The sequence below is a fragment of the Danio rerio genome, chromosome 14 (assembly GCF_052040795.2).
Source record: "Danio rerio strain M-AB ecotype USA chromosome 14, GRCz13ab, whole genome shotgun sequence".
NCBI classification, from domain to species: domain Eukaryota; kingdom Metazoa; phylum Chordata; class Actinopteri; order Cypriniformes; family Danionidae; genus Danio; species Danio rerio.
In genome coordinates this window covers 34,721,533-34,744,344 of record NC_141034.1, presented here as the reverse complement: position 1 = coordinate 34,744,344, position 22,812 = coordinate 34,721,533, and the positions used below count along the sequence as shown (strand labels likewise).

The window sequence follows — 22,812 nt, the reverse complement described above, 5'->3', positions numbered from 1 at the left end:
ATTTCAAAACATGATAGTACAGAACTTCATTTAAATAATGATTTCTATGGTTGGTCTTTACAAACAAATTGATCCAGTCCTGCATCAACTAAATGGGCATTTCATGCTTGAGCAAAAGCAATAACAAAAGAATCTGCCAATCATTTTCAACAGTGAAACTTTCCCAACCATTACACCCGGTGAGGTCCAAAAGTCAGAGCCTACTGATTAAAATGCTTCTGTTTTGCATTTTTCCACATCAACACATTTTCCATTACAAATTATGTTCTCGGCACAGCAGTTTTAGGCCAAAACCTGACATTAAAAAATGAAAATAACTGTTAAATATTTGTTGTCTCCCCTACGCTCTGTATGGGCTCCAGCGGTTTGTGTAAAACTAGCACAGTTTTCTAGCACAGAAATAAAATGTCACCAATTTTTCAACATTTTTATTTTTAGATTCACCTTTAAGGCCTCTTGGTGGGCAGAACTAGACATTAAATACAGAATGGGCAGTGATGGCTCATTAATTTCTACCATTCAATGTATAATAGCCACTGCAGCATGTATCAGAGTAGGATGTTAGAGAGAGACGCTTTCTGACGTGGTGATAGAGAATGAATCCTGGTGCAGATTATGATTGGACTGGGGGACGTGGGGGGTATTCACTTATTCATTTTTCACTTCCCATCAGCAGCCGATAAAGCCCTTTACTCTTGCTCTGATAAACCTTTATAACTCAAATTAATTGAAATGGGGCTCATTTTTCAAAGAGCTAAGAGCTTATACCGCACTCCATTCATGATTTACATGTAATATTTACCAAACGTAAAAGACAAACTCGCATGACAAATGCTAAATATGAGCCTAGCTATAATTTAACCGAATTACAGAGCAGTTCCACAAGAAGCTGATTGAGCATCAGAACTATATCAGACATATGAAGCAGACCAGAAAGTCATTTCTCAGCCTTTCATCTCTCTCCCTCTCCTCCTCTCCCTCTCTAGATCTCTTTCGTCATTTTAAATGCACACCCTCCATGTTATGCTCACTGTAACCGTACAGCTTGCCAGTAATGAGAAATCAGTGGGAAAAAAACAGCACTAGCAGGTCAGACACAATGCACAATGTTCAGTGTTTTACATAAACAAATATGTATTTTTTTATGGAGGCATTTTTGAAATGTGCTTTTTTTATTTTGGACATGTTAGTCCTCCTGCATTGAACAAAATTAATGCATTACTTTTACTTATTTTTAAAATTTATTTATACGTGAGACAGCAAGGTGGCTTAGTGGTTAGCCATATCGCCTTATAGCAAAAAGGTTACTGGTTAGAGTCCCGGCTGGGTCAGTTGGCATTTCTGTGTGGAGTTTGCATGTTCTCCCCGTGTTCGCGTGGGTTTCCTCTGAGTGCTCAGTTTACCTCACAATCCAAAGAAGTGCAGTATAGGTGAATTGAATAAACTAAAATGGTCATAGTGAATGAGTGTCTGAATGTGAGTGTGTATGGGTGTTTTCCAGTACTGGGTTGTGGCTGGAAGGGCAACTACTGTATAAAACATATGCTGGTATAGTTGTCAGTAGGCCTGCGCGATATTGGAAAAAACTGCCATTGCTATGTTTGCTTTTCTTAAATATACAGTATATGGTGATATGAAAATTTTTTTACAAGATTTGGAAAAAAATCCTAATTTTATATTGATTGGGATCATTTGTATATCATTTGTATATCATTTATATATTTTTATACTTTAAATATACTTTTATTTTGCCCAAATGGTTTAAATTCTCTGGGTTCTGATTCTGAAATCTTAAAGCCACAGGCCTTAAAACATCCAATTAAAAGTCTTATATTAAAGGGTCATAAAACCCCCCTTTTTGGTTCAAGTCTACCTCAGAATTAAAAAAAAAAATGCTCCAAGATGAGCATGGAGCTCTGCGAGCAAAGAGAGAAGTGGGTGTGGCCAGCAGAGCAGGGGGAAAAAAAGAGGGGAGCAAACAACTATTGTTGTATTACACTATACTAGTATTGTCGGCTCACAAAATGAGACAAATCGTGAGGAGACCCATGATTTTATATTTTCCAAAGTTAAAATGCAAAGTAATAAACGGTTCATAATTTCATATACACATAACCACAATTTGTTATATCATTATAAAGATAATTGTGTTTATATCAACACTATACGATATGAGGAGGACTTCTCTTCTCCCGAATCCCTGTGTCTGAATGCAGACACAGTGGATAGCAGTGCAGCAGTTCTCTTGTCCAATCTATTCCAACCATTAATACTGCCGGTAAACTGGAAGATTTTAAACATAGGCAAACGCAGCCGTATGGATATAAGCAATGTGTCTGAATGGAAACAAACTCAACTGATAAAAGACAAAGTTCGCCATTCTCCAATTTTCATACAGCTCTCTGACAAAAATGCTTGCTGCAAACCAACAGCTTTGCTGATTCTGACAGCATCACGAGGAAAAACATACAACAAACCCTGTGGTCAATCACATACAACGCGTGCTGTGCGCGGTCTCACCCAGTCATTGGGTCTCACAGCTTGGCAGGTCCTTGTCTTCGGAAAGCACGTGCTCTCATGAATAATTAAAAAGGATCATAAGAAAACTCAGCTATGAATAATAATAAGAAACCGACGCGTCATCACTCCACAATCAGATTTGTGCTACGCCCCAAATTAAACCCGGTAGATGAAGTTAGCTTATAAAAGCTCCAAATTATCCAGTTTTCCCCACAATTAAAGCTGAGAGGTGCTAACATTGACTTAATTGATACTCAACACAAACAAATCTGTTAAAATTTCCAAAAAAAAGTCTTTTAGGGTGTCTTGAACCTTTAATAAATTTGAGTTAAACTTTGCAACGACTCCACAAAATGAACTGTATCTTCTGGTTTATCAAAATCCCAATTTGATTTTGCAGTTGCTGAGATGTGACTGCAAAAGGTTAAAAACCTTCATTTTCTTTAAACAATGTTTTTTTTTTTTGAGGAAATCATAAGTCGAGTCTTCTTTGATGGATAGAACTTTTCTTTTCTATATTTGTATTTTTTTTTACTTTACTTATTATTTACGCATTATTAGAACAAAAACATTTTCCTAATCTGAATTGTCATCACAATAGTGTCAAAATATTGCAATGGTGGTTACATTTTATTTTTCTTTAAGTACCCCCCCCCCCCCCATTATAATAATAATAACTATTTTTAGAGTGAATTGTGTCGTTGCCAGATTCACCTGTTCCTCTTGCTCCCCACCAAGAAAAAAAAATCACGCTGTTGTTATGCCCTGCTCTCGACATCCAAAACACTTGAACTATTGTCTCGCACACCCCTCTTTTATTCTGTCTTCTGTTTCTCTCCTCCATCCGGCTGAGTTAATTTCTCTCTGGACTGTAATTACTCTCCTCCACAGAAGCTGTCAGTTTCCCCCCTTCTCCTCCAAAGCTCCTTCTTTTATTTCTCTCGTTTGTTTAAATTTGCCCCCCGGCCGACAGGCAGCCTACCTCTACGCGCTTACCCTGTCAGGGATGGTTAGGCAGACGAGAGAAAACACGAAGAAGGAAGAAATCGGGAAGATTAAAGGGGCCAGAGCTTTGAGCTGAAGGCCTGCTGGCTGCAATTTATTTACAGTTTAATTCACATGAAAAAAAGTTGAGCCAAACATGGCAGCACAGGCTGAAAGGCAGAGCTGACGAGCACGATTAGACACACACGACGGCGCGTGTGAACGTTTCTCAGACATATGGTGCTGCTGTGCTTGACTGATGCTCATTACACCTCATATTCAGTTCACAACCGCTTTCTTCTGCAAGAAAGCACACTCTGGAGGCCAGGTTGATTCGGGCTGCTGGATGAAAACGTGTCTCGTTTATTATCATCATGATGGGCAAGGGACTGTAATGACATTATTACAGCTGTAATTAGCTTGTTAGTTGTGAATGTGCTTCACATACAAGAGCAGAGGTAAGCCCATGTCAACATTTGACTAAACAGCTTGCTATGATAGTGTCTGGTGGGGAATTATATGGAAATATTGAGGATCTCTGTAATTTGGGTGAAGTAGGGCTGGGAAATCTGACAAAAACCTCATATTTCAAGTTATCTTGTATGCTGATAACAATATTGAAGTCAGAATTATTAGCCCTCCTAAATTATTAGCCCCTACTATATATTTGTCCCCCAATTTCTTTTTAACGGAAAGAATTTGTCATGATGACAGTTCATGATAATTTAAAAGATATGTTGATACCTGTATTCAGATTAAAGTGCAATTTAAAAGCTTTACTAGGCTAATTTAATCAGGGCAATTGGGCATGCCATTGAGTAACATTGGTTTGTTCAGTGGACAATTAAAAAAAAATAATAATAATAATTAAAATATGGGTAAGCAGGTTTTTAAAAAAATTAAATGCTTTTATACTACCTAAAATAAAACAAATAAGACTTTCTCCAGAAGAAAAAAAATTATAGCAAATACTGTGAAAAATTCCTTGCTCTCTTAAACTTCATTTGGGAAATATTTATAAAAAATAAAATTAAATTAAATAAACAATTCAGGTAACGGCTTATAATTTTGCCTTAAGCTGTATAGAGAACAGCAAAAGTTACATTTCTGTAAATTCAATCAGTTATTCATTTATATAAATTGACCATATGTTAAGGACTACTTAAATTTTGCATTTTGAATATAAAAATTTACTAATTTATGTGTGATCTCACTTTCTTTTATTTAGGACTTCAAGGCAAATGTCTGATTGAAAGTGTAGAAATATATATATATAAAAAAAAACACTTTAAAAAAAAACTAATGATTGGAAGTCCAAAATAAAATGTAAAAATATCAACATTTTCAAGATTGCAACTTTCCCAAGATGCTGTTAATAATGTTTCTGTTCCCATCCCATAATGAAAATTGGGCTCATACTGTAAGTTGTCAAAAAGCATCACCACAAACGATGTATTTTGTGACACACAACACAAAATAAATGATAAAGCATAATATGAAATGATAGACTTTTTATTTTATTCATACAACATACAGTGGGGAAAACGAGTATTGAACATATGTTTTTTTTCCTGGGAATACTCTTTCTAACAAAGCTGTTAACATGGAATTAAAACAGATTTTGGTAAAAAACCAAACAATACAAACATAAAAAAAACAAAACAAAAACGAACAAATCTAAAAAATGAGTTGCATGTAATAACAATGGAATGATACAAGGAGAAAGTACACTGCTGCAAACAATTTATTTGTGTTGAATTTAAACAAACAAATTAAGTTTAATAATGTTCAACTTAATTTGTTTGTTTAAATTCAACACAAATAAATTGTTTACAACCACTTAACATAAAAATTTATAGTAAATCCAAGGAATCATCTCTGAATAATTTTTTTAAGTGTAGTAAGATGGAGAAAGTACTGAAATATTGCTGAAATGTATTTAATACTTTATATAAAAGGCTTTTTGGTGATGGCTGCTTAAAGACGCCTCTCATATAGACAATGAAGTCACATGAATTGCTCTGGTGTAAGTTTTTTACAGACTTCAACAGTGTAAAATTTTTGATAGTGTTGTGGGTCTCGTCTATCAAATCTGATCTTTGATTTGTGCTTTATATTGGATTCAATCAGGTGATTGGCTGGGCCATTCGACAGCTTGAATTTCTTTCTCTAAAAGCATTTGAGAGTTTCCTTGGCTGTGTTTTAGATCATTGTCTTGCTGAAATGTCTACCCTTGTTGCATCTTCATCATCCTGCTAATGTAGATGTTGGGTTGAAACAGTTGATATAATGTACAATGATGAAGGGCAGAGAGTTGCTGAAGAGCTACGGAGAGAGTTAACTGCCTTTCTACACGTGTTTCAAGACAACAGGACCTTTAAAATTATGTTTTCTGAGATTGGTGACGTGTTTAATACTTATTTTCCCTGCAGTATATCATCAAATTACCCAGCCCTAAGTTGAAGGGAAATTTACTATATACAATCAGACTTTCTTGCTAAGCTATATTGAAAATGGTGTTGAAACTACTATTTTTGTCATAAAGACCCCTCAGGATCATTTGCCGAGGCTGTAATAATGCTGTAAATAATGTTCAGTTTCTTGCACAGAATTGTTGTTTCACTTCATACGACCTAAATGTATCATCAAATGCCAGGGGTAAACATTTTATTTTGCTCTCTCAAAGTGTCAGTAGCCACCGACTTATATTTTATGAATCACCAGACTGTCAAGCGTTTCAGCTAAAAATGTTGTTTAAGGCTCTGCTGGGGTAAAAAAAACTAATAAAAAATCATCAGCGTATATCTAAGATGGCTGCAGGGTGAGTAAATTTGGATGAACCATCACTTATTTGGGTGAGCGATCACATTAAAATAAAAATATCTTCCAACTGGAGACACCATTTGTCATACTCACCAATGCAAATTTTTACTCGCCTTTGGCACATGGAGAGAGCTCTGAACTCAAGCAGCCTATCAATGTTTATGCTATAGTTTATTCTATTAGGATGTATGCCATTAGAAAAGTGATGATCACTTTTTATCACTTAAAAAAAAAATTATTAAAAAATTAAAAATAAAAGTATTTTTTATTACTTTTAATTTTTTTTATCCAAGGACCACATTCATTCATTTTTAGAAGTCACCACAGTGGAATGAACCACTAACTATTCCGGCATGTGATTTATGCAGCGCATGCCCTTCCAGTCACAACCCAGTACCCACACACACCCATAAACTACGCCCACTTGTTAATTTAATTCACTTATACTGCATGTCTTGGACTGCGGGGGAAACCAGAGCACCCTGAGGAAACTCATGCAAACACGGGTAGAACAAACAAACTCCACACAAAAAAAGCCAACTGGCCCACCCAGGGACTCAAACCAGTGATGTTTTTGCTGCGAGGGAACAGTGCTAACCATTTAGCCACCATTTCACCCCTCCAGGGACCACATACTCAAGAATATTCAAAGGTCTGATACAGTTACTTGAAATTAAGAAATTAGAGAGTATTTAAATAGAGACTAAAGAGTTTACACATTTTGGGCCAACCCAGTAGTTTTGAGCTCCTTACAGTTGAATACGCTGAGGACTGTTTGCCAAAGATGTGGATTGAAAGTAATTTTGTAAATGATGTCCAATCGCTCACTTTTTTTAATATTAATCATTTTAAGAGGCACGGTTTCTTTTATGTTCTGCTGAAGCAAGAAAGTCTCATTTGCCATGGCCTGAGGGTGAGTTCATTAACAGCAAATGTTTATTCTTGGGTGAAATGCCCCTTTGAACTAAATCAAAATGAGATGTCCTTGGAACTAGCTGAAAAAAAAATGTAAAACAATATTTTATTAAATTTAATTGTTAATTTATTTCAAAGTAATAAATATTTGGGCTTTTCAGCTATTGAAAATAAAATTAAAATTAAAAAAGCTAACTTATTTCCTTGTTTGACCTAAAAAAAATACATCATTCCTGCAACACTCAATGTTCTTCAGCATTGTCACACTTTTTAAGCATTAAATGTGCATTATTTAGAACAGTTTATCATGTTTATTGGATAAAGATTCATGATAATGATTTTTAAAAATCCACTTTACTGGCAGTATATACCTGATAAAATATTTCAGAGCTTGGCACGACGCCCACAGTTTTCCAAGCCTAGAAATCATACTTTTAAAATTAAGCACTTGCTTATAATTACCTCATAAATTCAGGTTCTTTAAAGAAAAAAAAGTTTAGTACACTCAAATATTTTTTTGCCGCTTGTAGGCCTGTCACAATAATCAATATATTGACTTATCGTGGAATACTTGGTGACGACCTCGATAAGCTGAGGTTGCAATATATATTTACAAACTTAAAAAAATTGTCAAAGCCATAATATAATAACATTTACATTCTGCTTCACTGGTGTCAATTTTTTTTGTCAAATAAGTTTTATTGGGTCATTGAATAGACAAAAAACTTAAATTCCAGGATTAATTTTCTAATAAGCATAAACTTACAAAAACAAACAAACAAACAAACAAAAATAAAACGAAAACAAATGCCTCAACCCCAGCCTGTAAGTGTACAATGCGGTGATAATTATAACAACTTTCCAGTTACAATGCATTGCTTTGAGGATAAGAATTACCCATGAAGTGACACATTTGGGCCCCAAATATTCTGAAATTGTCCAATGTTCCCCTTTAAAAAAGATATCTGGTTCGTTCCAAGTACAGAATACATATCAACTCTTCAAGCCATAGTTTAGCAGTTGGAGGATTAACATTTTTCCAGAACAACAATAGCAGCTTTTAGGCTTCTATCAAACAATATGTTAGGAATTTCTGTTGTGCATAGCTCAATAAATATGTATAATAAGAAAGTCCTAATATAATAAGCACTGGTTCAGGATCTACGTGTAGATAAAGGAAATCTGAAACACTTTAAAAACCTCATTCCAAAATCCCTGTATTTTAGGACAGAATACAAAACTATGAGCTAAATCAGCTTCTTCTGATTTGCACTTTTCACAAATAGGAGATATGTTGGGGAAAATAGTGCATTTAAAAGTAAATACAATAGGACATTTACTTTTTTAACAAATAGTATAATTATAAATTATATAATCTAAAGAACGTTAAGAATGATGAGTATTTTACAGTGTCCCTGGCTATTTGTATAATTGGCATAAAATGATCTCAAAGTGACAATAATATCGCTTAACACAACAATTTCTGTAACTATACTGTATATTACACAACAAAAAATCTTTATCGTGACAAGCCTATAGTTGCTTGTTTAAACTGATAAATCTGAATCGACACAATTGTTGAGATTTTTTGGGACAATTAAACCTTTTTATGTTAAATCTAGGGCTGGGAGATATGACAAAAAAAATCTAGGTTTTTTCATAAAGTTTGACTGATTCACGATTTCAATTTTGATTTTTTTTATTGTGTAACTAGTCAACTTAAAACATTACAAGATTACTGAAGTAACATTTTCAAGTGCAACTTGGAAAAACCATATGGTTAAGGAACATTGTATGTGTAATGGCCATGCCATACATAAATTGGTCAACAAGTTGTAAATAAATGTAAAACAAATTCACGAGTTGAATATTTTTTTGAAGAATTTTTGAAATATCATTAAATATTGTGCAATTTGAATTAAACATTAAATACTTCTGTTTTAAATATATAGTAAGAAAATAACCATTGTAACCAATGTAAACATTATATCAGTCAACTCAAAGTTAAGCAAACTTACTACAGTAAAAAAAAAACAACAACACTTTGTAGACCATCGTGCAAACAAAGCATGTTGTTAATAAGTCACATGTAGCTATTTTTTACAGGTTTCTTGAGAGGAAGACCAGTCTGTCTACTCTTTCAGGCTTTGGAGATGCTCTGTGTCAGGTTATAATGTTCCCACCTGCACTGAACACCCTCTTAGAAGGGGCACTGGTTGCAGGAATACAGAGGTATTTTTTGCAAGTTTGCTGAGCCTGGGAAAAATAGTCTTATTAGCCTTCCACTAGTGAGGTGGGTCTGTGTCTCAATCTACATCAGGATACATCAATAGGCTGTCAGCTCGTTTTTGACTTTGTCTTCTTCTGATTGAATGACAGGTTGTGATGATGGTGTCGTTTTCTTAAATAGATACAGTGGGAGTAAAAGACTGAACATGGAGACTATAAAGCCTAATATAAAACAATTTGTGAAGTTGCTGACATGCAGCTGCTGCAAATACAAGCATCAAATGTGGGTCTAATATGTAAAAATATATATACTTATTCTATTTTTCTTTATCCCTCTTTTAATACCCAATCATTTGATGCACTTTGCACCACTCAGTGTATTATGCTGCCTGACTGGGTTTCATCTAGGTCCGCTACTGACGTAATGGGGGCGGGTACTTAAACTTTTCACTAATACAGCTGCTCGCCTCTGCTCGTGTTCAAACCAAACTAAGATCAGTACGTTTTTTCACATGGCAGGTTTTTACGTCTTTGATACATGTTAAGAGATTGAGTTTATCGATTTGGTAAGTGAATATGTCTTGACATAATCCACAAAGATGTGACTTAGTAAAACGTGAAGTCATGTATGGTTTTAATTGTTGCATTAGTCTGAATAAATCTCCTCGTCAGGCAGCGCTGGAGCAGCAGGAGAGAGTGGACCACAGTACATCAAACCAAAGGTATTAACAAAAACAAAAAAACAAAACACAACTTAAGACATTTAAATGCTTGTATTTGTTGTATTTGCACTAGCTCTGCGATACACATCGAAAACTTCATGCATCGGGTTAAATTAGGCTGTCTAGTCTCCCTGTGTTCAGTCCATTACAATAATGATTGAAACCCAGACAGGCAGTCAGGCAGCGTAATACAAAGAGTGGACCAATGAGCATCATTGGTGCAATTATAATGTATCTAATATTTTTACTTTTTTTTAAATTGCAATACCTCGATTTAATTTAAAAAATTGTCATAAAATGCAAATTCGAGTTAATCTGGGAAAAAAAAAAAAAAAAAAAAAAAAAAAAAATCGAATGAATCGCCCAGCCCTAGTTACATCCACTTAAATTTGTAATATTAATTTAGCAATAAAGTTAACTTAATCGATTTGTGTTGAAACAACATGAAGGAATTGTGTGGAACCCTGCATTTTTACAATATACTTGGGTATTTAATGAGAACCATCCCACTCAAGCTGATTTCATACATTCAGTCACTAATGGTGAACCCTTCAGGTTAAGAATTGCATTTGATTAGGTCGTAAACATGATAATAAAAGCTTAAATTAAATCGGCGATGCAAAAGTGACCTCCAAAAAGTTTACCTGTCCCAGGATGGGGCCCAGCGGAGGCCCGGGAGCCGCCTGTCCGGACCGTACAATCGCTCTGATCAGTCCTCCAGTATCCAACTTTTTCACCGCCTTTGCTGCTTTAGATATCTTAGACATATTGTCTCTGTGTCTGGCCTGCCGCACGTCTGTCCGTCCCCTTTCCCTGTTGGGAAAAGTAATTATTGATGTTTCCTTAATTCATTAAAAATTCAACACAAGAAAATCAATACATGCCCAGTGGTTGAAAAGTGAGTTACACAAAAGCTCGGCAATCCATAAAAGCTCTCCAAGGAGTGCACAGCAGCTTTATCTGGAGAAGCTGTGAGTGAAGACAGTCGCGAGGCGGAGTGCTATGAAACCTCAGGACCTTCAGAGATAAGGGATAAAAGCAAAGCACTGGAGGAGCTTCTGTGCTCGGCTGCCTTAACCGATTCCCTGCGCGCTGCTGATCCATTACAGCACTCTACGGGCCTACATCAGTAAAGGGTCGATGAAACAGATTGGACAGGAGCCACCAACCAACCAAGCCCCAAAATGTTACCAGCCACGCACAGAATTAGTGGCACAGTCAAGGGCAAAACCTGCTTTTTCCATTCAAGACTGAATTCAATTACATGATTCAATCAATTAGTTGAGTGGTGGAAATGGCCTGAAATGTATGCGCTGTGGAAAGTGCGAGTCATAAAAACCCACGCCTCATAATCTGATGTGGACCAAATGTAATAAAAGCTGCTACATGTTCAATGGACATTCGCTCAGCGCAAAACCAGCAATTACAAACATACCGTCTAAACTCAAAGTTGCAGCTTAGATTTAATTAAGCAAATTGATACACGTTTGTGTGTGTGTGTGTGTGTGTGTGTGTGTGTGTGTGTGTGTGTGTGTGTGTGTGTGTGTGTGATTGAATCTTTATTTCATTCATACATATTTTTCTGGTTTGTTGTAAGGGACTAGGGCCGCATGATATTGGGAAAAAAACTGACAATGCATTTAGGGACGCAAAGAATAACCAATTTCACTACTAATCACACTTTAATTCATCAGTTAATTAATCAAAATGGCTTCTCAACACTGTGTTTCTGCACAGAACAAAACTGCTGCAACTAAAAGTTATGCCCAGTGTGTGCTAGTTTAAAGTTTTAAAGTTGTACACCAAGGCTAATATGCACGCACACTGGATTAACTATGGCTGAATTAACTAAGGGCCGTTTACATGTTGCATCTATAATTCATTATTTCTTTTCTTGCGTGCATTACGTGCCTAGCTGAAAGAATGCTGCAAGAGCACCGCGAGTCACATGACAAGAACTGACAGTTCAGCTTTGTATGGAATATACACACATCTACTCCAAAGAAGAAAAATTACAAAAGGAAAATACCAAACAATTTTGTAATATAGTTGATCAAAAGTGCCTTTCTTTTTTCATTAAAAGAGAAATACTTAGCTGATGTGTAGCTTAAATTTACATTAGACAAATATCATTTTTATTTATTCTTATTTTTATTTATGTTCTGTTATTTATTTTTAGTGTAAAATTATTACTTACTTGTTTAAGTTGTTTTATTTTTTTAGGTCGAAAGAGAAATTGACTATTGTTTGTTTCTTATTATTAATATGTTGTGTATTAGTTGGTTAATGCAGCAATAAATAACACTTTAAAATAAGAAGTTTACATGTGATTTTCTAAATTAGTAGTGTTTAAAAATGAATGAATGCATAATAATCCTGATAATCGTGAAACCGTGATTGCTCCTCAGACTATAATCGTAAAACCATCTATTATTGTTGTATCCATAAATGCAAATGTTTGTGTCTGCAATTTATATTGCAATAAAAATAATATTTCAAAAGTTGACTCAACTATTTGAAAAAAAAAAAATTTGGATTGATTGAGAGTATTTTGTAGCAATTCCAGCAATATGCATGTGACATTTGCAATAAAAACATAAAACATAAATACACAAAGTATTTGTTAACAATATATTAAAACATCTGTTATATTTTTATATCAAAACAAGTAACCACAGAGTTATGGGATCCGAAAAATATCAATCAGTAAACAATTATTAGATTTTAAAAGAGAATGTGACAAAAAAGTATGACAGTTTTAAAGTGGGTGGACTTTGGTGAAATAGGGTGAACCTCAGTGCCTACTCTTGAACTAAGTGTATAATAATGACTTACTTAAAACGATCAATTCTGATAATATAGTAATTGATTTAAAGTGGTGTGAGCTGATATGTTGGAGTAAATTAGCTAGCTTAAGCAATTGATTATTTAAATTAGATTAGATAATCTCAAAACATGAAGTAAAAAGAGAATACGAAATTATACTACATTAAGCACACTTGCTGAAAACAGCTGACAGAACAAGAAAGAAAATGATCTTTCATTTAAAACACCTAACTGAAAATATGCATTAATTATTACTAATTAAAAAGAGAGTTGCTCATCATTGTGCAACAATTTGGAAACCAGGTGCCAAATTAAGCTGCTCAATACTTCTAATTTATTTATTTTTTTGCCACTTTGAACTCATCCCTAGTGTATTTCTTTGAATGGATGCAGTGCGGGTGCGAGCTGTAAATGATTGCCATGGAAACCTGATTGTCATGGGGGCAAGGTGAGCATGTACTGTATGGTTGCCTGTTATTGGTTATTGTCTTTAAACAATTTGCTGACGACCAATAACATGGAACACTCAAGTTACATTCATTATTTCTAGAAGTGCACGGAAGAATCTGTCATTACCACTGATGCATCTCTTACAAGAATTAATGCAGATCTTAACGGAAAGGTTTGGGTTGTAAAAAGGTCAACATTATGCAGATGTTTCTATTGTATAAGGTCAATGGTTATTGGGCTATAACCAATTTGCTGATGACCAATAACAAGGAAAACTCAAGTTGCATTCATTATAGATGCACTGATGTATCATGACAACATTCAGTGTCAGGCCATACACTGAAGCATCTTTTCTAAATATTAACACAAATATACAGTTGAAGTCAGAATCATCAGCCCATCTCATTTATTAGCCCCCCTATATATTTTTCCCCAAGTTTTGTTCAACAGAGATTTTTTTCTCAACACATTTATACAGGGTTTCTGCAGGTTTCATCAAGTCAAAGTTATTAAGATCCTTTTAAGACCATTAAGAATTAAGAGCTAAACACTACTAGCTTCTAATTGCCACAAAAAAAAAAAAAAAAAAAAAATATATATATATATATATATATATATATATATATATATATATATTCATACATATATCATTTTCTTGTCGGCTTAGTTTCTTTATTAATCCGAGGTCGCCACCGCAGAATGAACCGCCAACTTATCCAGCAAGTTTTTACGCAGCGGATGCCATTCCAGCCGCAACCCATCCACAGACACATTCACACACACTCATACACTACGGACAATTTAGCCTACCCAATTCACCTGTACCGCATGTCTTTGGACTGTGGGGGAAACCGGAGCACCCAGAGAAAGACCCCACGAACGCAGGGAGAACATGCAAACTCCACACAGAAATGCCAACTGAGCATATATAATGATATATATATGTGTGTATGTATGTATGTATGTATGTATATTCTTCGATACTTCAATGTATCAAAACAAGAAAAACTGTAGTCATATATATTTTTTTTCAACATTTATTTTTCTAATTCACAAGTTTAACATTGCTAAAATTATATTTATTGTGGAGACAATTACATAAATAATCAAAAATATATATTGATTGGCTTGTGGTCCAAATTGATTGAGTATAACTTCTATTCAACCTGATGCATTTCTGTTATAAAACCTTAAGTTTCACGCCTATTTATAAATATTATAATTCCCCCTTAAATATTATAATTCCCCCTTAAATCTGTAAATAGTTTTTGTATGGATGGAAGATAACATAAAGGGATATGTTGCTCCGTTATTATTATGAGTAACGATGTTATTGCTTTTCGTTTTCTTCCCCTGGTTTTATTAAGATGGATTGTTGGTAATTGGATGGATTTCGGCCCGATTGGGTAGCTTTAGAAAATTAAGATTTAGAAAATTAAAACCTGTTTAAAATGATTTAAGACACACAACACAATATTTCAGTGAATTTAAGACTTTTTAAAACCTAAATTTTGTTTAAGACACTCTGTAATAATTAATTTCTAATTAACTAATTACTGATTTACTAAGATTAACTTTTATCTTTGATGTCATGATGACAGTACATAAAATTTTACCAGATATTTCAAGAGATTTCAAGATACTAGTATTCAGCCTAAAGCACAATTTAAAGGCTTAACTAGGTTAATTAGGTAAGTCATTGTACAACAGTGGTTTGTTCTGTACTATATATATATATATATATATTAGAAATTAAATTAAATACTATAATTAAAATAGGGCTAGTAATGCTGATCTTAAAATGTTTTTTAAAAAAATTAAAACTGCTTTTATTCTAGCCAAAATAATACAAGTAAGAATTTCTCCAGAAAAAAAAAATCTTACTGTGAAAAATTACATGCTCTGTTAAACATAATTTGGGAAACACTTGAAAAAAAATTACAGGAGGTCTAATAATTTTGACTTCAACTGTATGGAAATAAACTTTTAACCATTGCATAAGGTTGTCAAAACTAATGCACAGTCAATCAAAGCTGAAATGATCCTTAATATGGCCACTGACTTGAAGATGAACTACAGTAAAGTCAATTCCATTAAATCTCAAAGTGGCGGTCAATTCATGTGTGAAACAGAAGTGTTCTTTCACAGTTTGAACCCGATGCATTGCCATCCTGGAATTTGGCCATAACATTTGTCATCCAACATCAGTTAGGGTTAAACGAAATGTTGCCAAACATTTAACAAGCCAGAAACATTAAATCACTGCATTAAAGATCCAATCATACACTCAGATGCTCATTTAAATCCAAGCAGAGACTTCATTTTGGCCAAGCAATACGCGACATGGGAACTTGTCCCACACTGGCTGTTCAACCCAGGTGAAAACAATAGCACTAAATTATTCACAGCACTCTGTTCCCAGTTTAACCTCGCTGTTTATATATTCATAAATGTGAGGGAGATGAGGACAGAGGTGAAATAAACACACCTCGGTAGCCGCACGTTGGAATGCGCCATTGGTTTTAATGCCAAGTTAATCCCCGCATCTGCGCGCAAGGAGACAAGCGAAGAGAGCATTTTGCAAGCCCCAAAACGCCTTGGATCTCAGAATAAACGGGCTATCTAAAGAGAGCAGAAACGGCAGACATGGGCTCTGAAAACACCAGCTGTGCGAAAACATTGCGTTAAAAATGACTTTCTGGGTTTCCTTTAAAATGCCACTCACATGCTGCCCTTCATTTCGTCGTTCTATTTCATGCATGCTGTTCTCCAAAGCATATTTTTTTTGCTGTTTTGAAAGCATGTTGAAGCTCAAATCAATTTAAAGGCAGCCAGGGAAGGCTGGGCTGCTGGTAAACCTCCACTTCTTGGCAGGAGGTCCAACCGTTTTAACATATTCAGAAGCAGAAGAGGACAATCAACAATCCTTCAAGTTGAATTGAAGCAATTTATTCGGAACATTGTGTTTGGCACCAATTTACTTTTTTTCATGTGGTGGTTTGGTGGCTTCTACAATAGCAGTGTTTCGGACTGTTTTGAAGAAACATGCATGAAATTTCTTTTCCGTTTAGTGCAATTCTGTTTACGTGATTGGGATGTTAAACGCATGATAAAAGAAAAGAAAAACTATGAGGATGAGTGAACAAGGACTGCGGGCATGTTCTGTCAAACTTCACTGTGTGCTCTGCGTTTACTGCTTTGAAGCACTCTTCTGCTTACCAAATTAGATTAAATTGCTTGTGGATAATGTTTGATATTCTCAGGGAAAAATAATGTTTTGTTTGAAACATTAAGAAACAAGAAAAAAAATACTAGAATATGCTGCTATTTAGTCTTTTTTGCTCAAGGCTTCATGTATTTGATTAGGATTACAGTAAAAATGTCAATATTGTGAAATATATCATTCATGGTGATAACTTTTTTAATTGTGTGCTTATTATAAAATGCAATTCATTACTTCAATGGAAAAACTGGAATTTCAGCATCATTTCATGCTTCCATGACAGAATCATTCAAGAAACCTTTTAAGACCCGCGGACACTTTGTATTACCATCATCACAAGTGAAAACATCTGTTACTTTCGTTTGTTTTTTACATTATTACACATGTATTAAAACATTATAAATTTCTTATGGTTGATTAATTTGACGCAGTCTGACCGAAAAACTTCAAAGATGTCCATATGAGATGAGTTTTTCCCCCAATGTATTGTAATGTGTATTTATATAGCACATTTATCATGTATGGCCATACACCCAAAGCGCTTCACAATCATGAGAGAGGTCTCTCCACACCACCAGCAGTGTGCAGCATCTACTTGGATGATGTGACGGCAGCCACAGGACAACGGCGCCAGTGCGCTCACAACACACCAGCTATTGGTGGAGTGGAGAGACAGTGATAGAGCCAATTCAGTGGATGGGGATGATTGGGAGGCCAGGACACCGGGGTTTACACCCCTGCTCTTTCACGAGAAGTACCCTGAATCTTAAATAGTTTTATGGGGTGTTGGTATCCATTGCTCCAACAACATCTGATGTCAAAATTTTAACTCTGCAGTTCAAAAAAATGTCTTTTATTTATATTTTAGTAGATTTGATATGATAATAAACACCAATGCACCATGAGCTACAGGGATTTAAAAATATATATTATATTATAAAATGCTAATAAGATTGATTAATTAATGTTTACTATTTGCATCTGTATAATATCTAATAAACAATCAATAAACTTTTTGGGGTCCCCTGACACATTTTCGTTGTGGTCTGTGCAATTTGCAGTGCATTTCTGTATTTGTATGAGTGTTGTGAGTATTTTCATGCACTTATTTAGTCAGCCCTACTTCAGACTATAAAAAATGTATCTTTGGTTATTACAAAATTGTGTTATGTTTACCATTATAGGCTCATTTTAAAAGATAGTTCTCTCCAAAAAATAAAATTGTACTTTGTTTACTCTTTATCCAAATGTTTATCGATTTCCTTTTTTCTGTTGAACACAAAAGAAGTTACTTCGGAAATGTATTGGATCTGTTAAAAAAACTAAACAGTTAATAATGTCTAACTTTCCAGACGACACAACATCTTCAGCATAAAACTGACCCAGTATATCATGGATTGATTTCTGATCTTCAGACTATAAAATGCAGCTTTGCTTATAATAAAATTGCCTTATATTTACAATTATAGTGTAATTTTAAAAGACATCCCAAATATAAAAATGTACTCTATTACTCTCTGTTCAAACAGTTATAAGTTTCCCTTTTCTGTTGAACACAAAAGAAGTTACTTCAATAAAATGTAACTATTGACATTCACAGTAGAGAAAACAAATACTATGCAGGCCAAAGATTACAGATTTCCAACAATTTTCAAAATAACTTATTTTGCATCCAGCAAGAAAAAAAAAGAAACTCAGACAGGTTTGTGACAAGTGAACGAAGAGTAAATAATGAGAGAATATTCAGTTTTGGGTGAACTATTCCTCCTTTAATGTCCTGGAAACACTGAAACCAACACTTTGCAGTCCATCAGCATCTGTTTGCTGCACATTAATCTTTAGCCAAAGTGCTGTTTGATTTTTTTTCCTACTTTGTTTCAACAGAGAATAATGAAGTAGATACGAACAATTGGCTCCCGGAAATTAATCGCTGCAATGTTTTACACTGAAGTATCTGGCCCATAACAATGATAAAAAATAGAAATGCCAAGCTCTGGGATTTTAAATCGCACCGGGAAAATAGGGCAATATACCATTAGCAATAAATGAATGTGGCTGGGGTTTATTTATTTATTTCACAGCTAGAGCATTTTGTCCATTGGCCAAAGAAAAACTGGAATGTTAAAAAATCCCTAGACTCGGTAAAGTGAATTAATATCCTAATGCAAATTCAGAGAAAGCAATAGTACAAGAGAAACCTCAGAGACCGAGCGAATGCTGTTCTGATCAAACTCCAATTCAACCTGGGATAAAAGCAGGTGTAGTGAAGTGAAACACTCAAGGGAGTCAACGGCATTAGCAGGGCTACATCATTCATAGTATAAGACGACAAAGAGAGACAGGACTCTCTTTATGAAGTGATTTAAGAACCTCAAAATCATTCCCTCTGCAGCTTCACATTTACATATATAGATTTACAGCCCGACTTTTGAAAGCCAGCCAGTTCATTTGGATTTTCACTCTCTTGATACATCTGTTTCTGGTTTGAGACAAATTGAACTTGCAGACATGGGAAAACAACATGTTTGTTGAGGCAAGAATAGCCCATTTAAAATACTGCTGAACCAGCATTTCTTGGTTTTTCGCGAAGTAGACAAAACCCGGGAAAATAAATGAGCGGGATAGTGTATTAAACATTTACGCATAGCAGAAATGGCTGGTAAAATGATTTAATTTCTTTTACCAGCTCTCAAAAATCGGGCGATATGAGAAAATTGCTTTTCACAATAGGCGACGAGCTGCTGTTTTCTAATAGAAGCTGATTGTGTACAACAGCGGATGAATACATTTTCTCACTAAAAGCAATCAAATGATTTGAGAAGCAGCAGAGATTCTGTCCTGCTCCATTCTATGACAAATAATGGTGCAACAAACAGGGCACAATTCAGCAGGCGGACTGGAGTTTCAGAATTCAGCTCAATTCCTCTGATACCCTCCAGGTGCATATTGATTTTGACAAGACCGCAGAGTGCAATTTGTGATAACCTCAGCAAAGAGCTAAACTACCTCCTAATTTACAACTGCAAACTAGAACAAGGTGGGAATTCTCAAATGACATTGAGTAGCTCTAATGTGGAATATATTACAGTGGTATTATTGCAAACATTCTGATTAGATTCAAATGAACTGATTTAAAAACAAGGTTGTGGATTTAAGGTAGTAATATTTAAGAGTGATGCAAATGACGATTGTTTTGCTTCACAAGACTTCATATGTATCATATGTTTTGCTTATATAAATATTTTTTAACTCTCCAAGTCCCAGAAGTTGTTGACGTGTTTAATGTTACTCACTATTTGCAAACATATAGGCTGTTTATCAAACATTTTTATTAACAATTTTGTTGTGTTTACTTTTATATTATTTCTCTTGTTGTTTTATTGCTCTTGTTTTATTGTATGGTGTCCTTGAGTTGCCAGAAAGGTGCCTTTAAAATAAAATGTATTATTATTATTATTATTTTTAACCATTAAATGTTTTTTTGGAGTTGGGGGCTATCCATTATGGTTAGTTCATTTGAAAACAATTATTACAAATAAGTAAGGCTGGGCCGATAAATGATATTATATCGAATTGTGATAAAATTTATGTCAATAACAAAGACAAGCTCTGACAGTTTACTCTATATTAAATCTCAGCCGAAATGACCAACAATGGGAATCTAAAAGTGTGTTGATATTAGATATATACCAAATTTTTGCAACTTAAATTGTATTGGCCGAAAATATGTTATGCCATTTAATGGATCCTTAATTTTTTGTGGCTTCAGCCATTGTTGGAGTACTCTTTTATATCTGGAAGCATTAACAACCAGCTTTATTGTTCAATAATTATTTAGAAAGCATTTTTGCCATATCGCCCAAGACTAGAGATAGCTATGTGATAATTGTGAATTGTACATTTCAAATAGAGGAAATTTAATGGTAATAAAATATAATATAATATAATATAATATAATATAATATAATATAATATAATATAATATAACATAACATAACATAATATAATATAATATAATATAATATAATATAATATAATATAATATAATATAATAGGTTTTGCTCAAGCGTTAATAACAAAAACGAAGATTAAAGTTAAACAATATAGATAAATAAGCATTTTCACAACATTATAAGAATATATGAAGAGTTTAGATGTAAAAACTTCTAAGTGCCATGCATCTGAAATTTTTTTCTAAAACTTGCATTTTTCTCAGGCGTCCCATGTCTTGCTTCGGTACTTTTATTTGTATGGCAAAGAATAGGTAATTTTCATCAATTTTAACATGAAATAACTGAAATTGAACATAAGAGGCAGAGAAAAATGCTAATTGTAGAAGAAAATTTTAGATGGCACTTTTTAAAACATTTAAGATTTTAATGTTTCAGCTTTTTTAAAATTAAAATATTACAAATCATTTTAAGTTACTAGATTTTGACTGACAATTCATAAACACAAAATTCATAATTTTCATTGGCCTGCCACATATTGGATGTACTGAGGGTCCTTTAAATTGATAGGGTTGTAAATAAAGCTTAATAAAACAAATCAAATAAACTTAAGGCACTTTTCCCTCAACATACAGCATAAGGTCCAGAATAATGTCCAGATAAGCACCTGTCAGTCATAATAGCATTTATCTTTGTTATAAATGCTTATTATAACAACATCAATAATGAGCTGTTCAGATTTATGAAAAAATGATGATAAAAGTTATAAAATTTCTATGTAAACATAAGACTTTAATAAGAAATTTCTGAAAAACATCACACAGTTTACTAACATAGAACATCCCAAGTGTATCCAATCTCTAGCCGTGTTTATACTAGGTTCCTACTAGTATTCACAACAAATAAAATTAACCCCACCAGAAACATTGGTGTGTCGACACAAACTACTGTGTCGCTCCCACAAGTAACAAGCATAATCAAAACAACTGAGATTAAAGTGTCCAAAAAAAGTGATTTCTTCAACTAAAATTGCAGGTTCAGAGGACTAATCATCATACAAATGTTTTATATGAATTTTACAAAGTGACAACCTCTGTCATAACTCTAAAACCATGAACACATTTCATAATACACATTCAACTCACAGCAAAGATATCAGGTTCATTATAGAAAAAAGCAAAAATAGCCACACTCAAAATGACTGCCTGACAAAACAATAGAATTTATGAATTATTTATGTTTTATTCTATTATTTCATTCCTGCCCTTATGAAATTGAACCAAGGGAAGTGTGTGTGTGCGCGTGTTTTGACAGACATATTATTAGTGTAACTAACGTTACAGGTTTACCACAGATACTATGGTTAAATGGTGGTTAATGGTTGTTTGTTTGTTTGTCATCTTAGAAAATTTGATTTTTTTATTGAAAAAAATAAAAAAAGTTTTGAAGAATCACAAGAAGAAGAATAACGTTACTAGCAAATATCGATAAAGTTAAAACATCATGACATCTATTACGAAAATTAACCATGGTTTTACCACAAAAACTAACCATGGTAACCTCAAATCAACATGGTTTTGTTACACTAACCCCAGCTAAACTGTAGTACTTTCAGTAATACTGTGGTTATAAATAACAATCGATACGACAAAAAAAGTATGATTACACTTAACTCTTTAAACCATGGTTCATTCTCGTAATAGATGAATATAGCACATGATACTATTTTACCCTACATATGTTTAAAACGCTGCTTAAGGTGCAGATTTAGAACAGTCATTACATTTGCTTGTGTTATAGAAAAAATATATAACTGACTTTACCTGCTGTTGTGATTCTATGTGGTCGCGCACACCCGAAAAAAGACCTTCACGTTAGAATTTGAACCATGCGCGCTGCCATATTGCCTTGACTGTCACTACAGAGGGCTTGGAGGAAGAGGATAGACTGACACCACATGGACAGGAGAGGCACTACGCTTTTAGATACTGGAAAAATTGTACCCATCGTATTAATCCAAAAATCACATTAACTGATGCGTTAAATCTACATATGGTGCGTAAAATTATAGAGCAAATTATTTAAAGGTGTGTGAATAAACATAATACTGAAAAAAATTGTGTATGTTTTTCTTAAACACTAGATGGCGAAGTAACTCTTTTTATCAGCT

At 34.2% G+C, this 22,812-nt stretch overlaps 1 protein-coding gene across 1 annotated transcript in view; it reads right to left on the bottom strand.

Annotated features, from left to right (window-relative positions):
• mrpl11 (mitochondrial ribosomal protein L11) overlaps window positions 1–22,556 on the bottom strand; it is a 62,929-nt gene extending 40,373 nt beyond the window's left edge. The window contains 2 exon segments of the mRNA NM_001002556.1: window positions 10,838–11,006; window positions 22,466–22,556. Coding sequence (NP_001002556.1) covers window positions 10,838–10,960 — 123 coding nt within the window. The 5' untranslated portion in view covers window positions 10,961–11,006; window positions 22,466–22,556.
• Window positions 22,557–22,812: the final 256 nt, after the last annotated feature.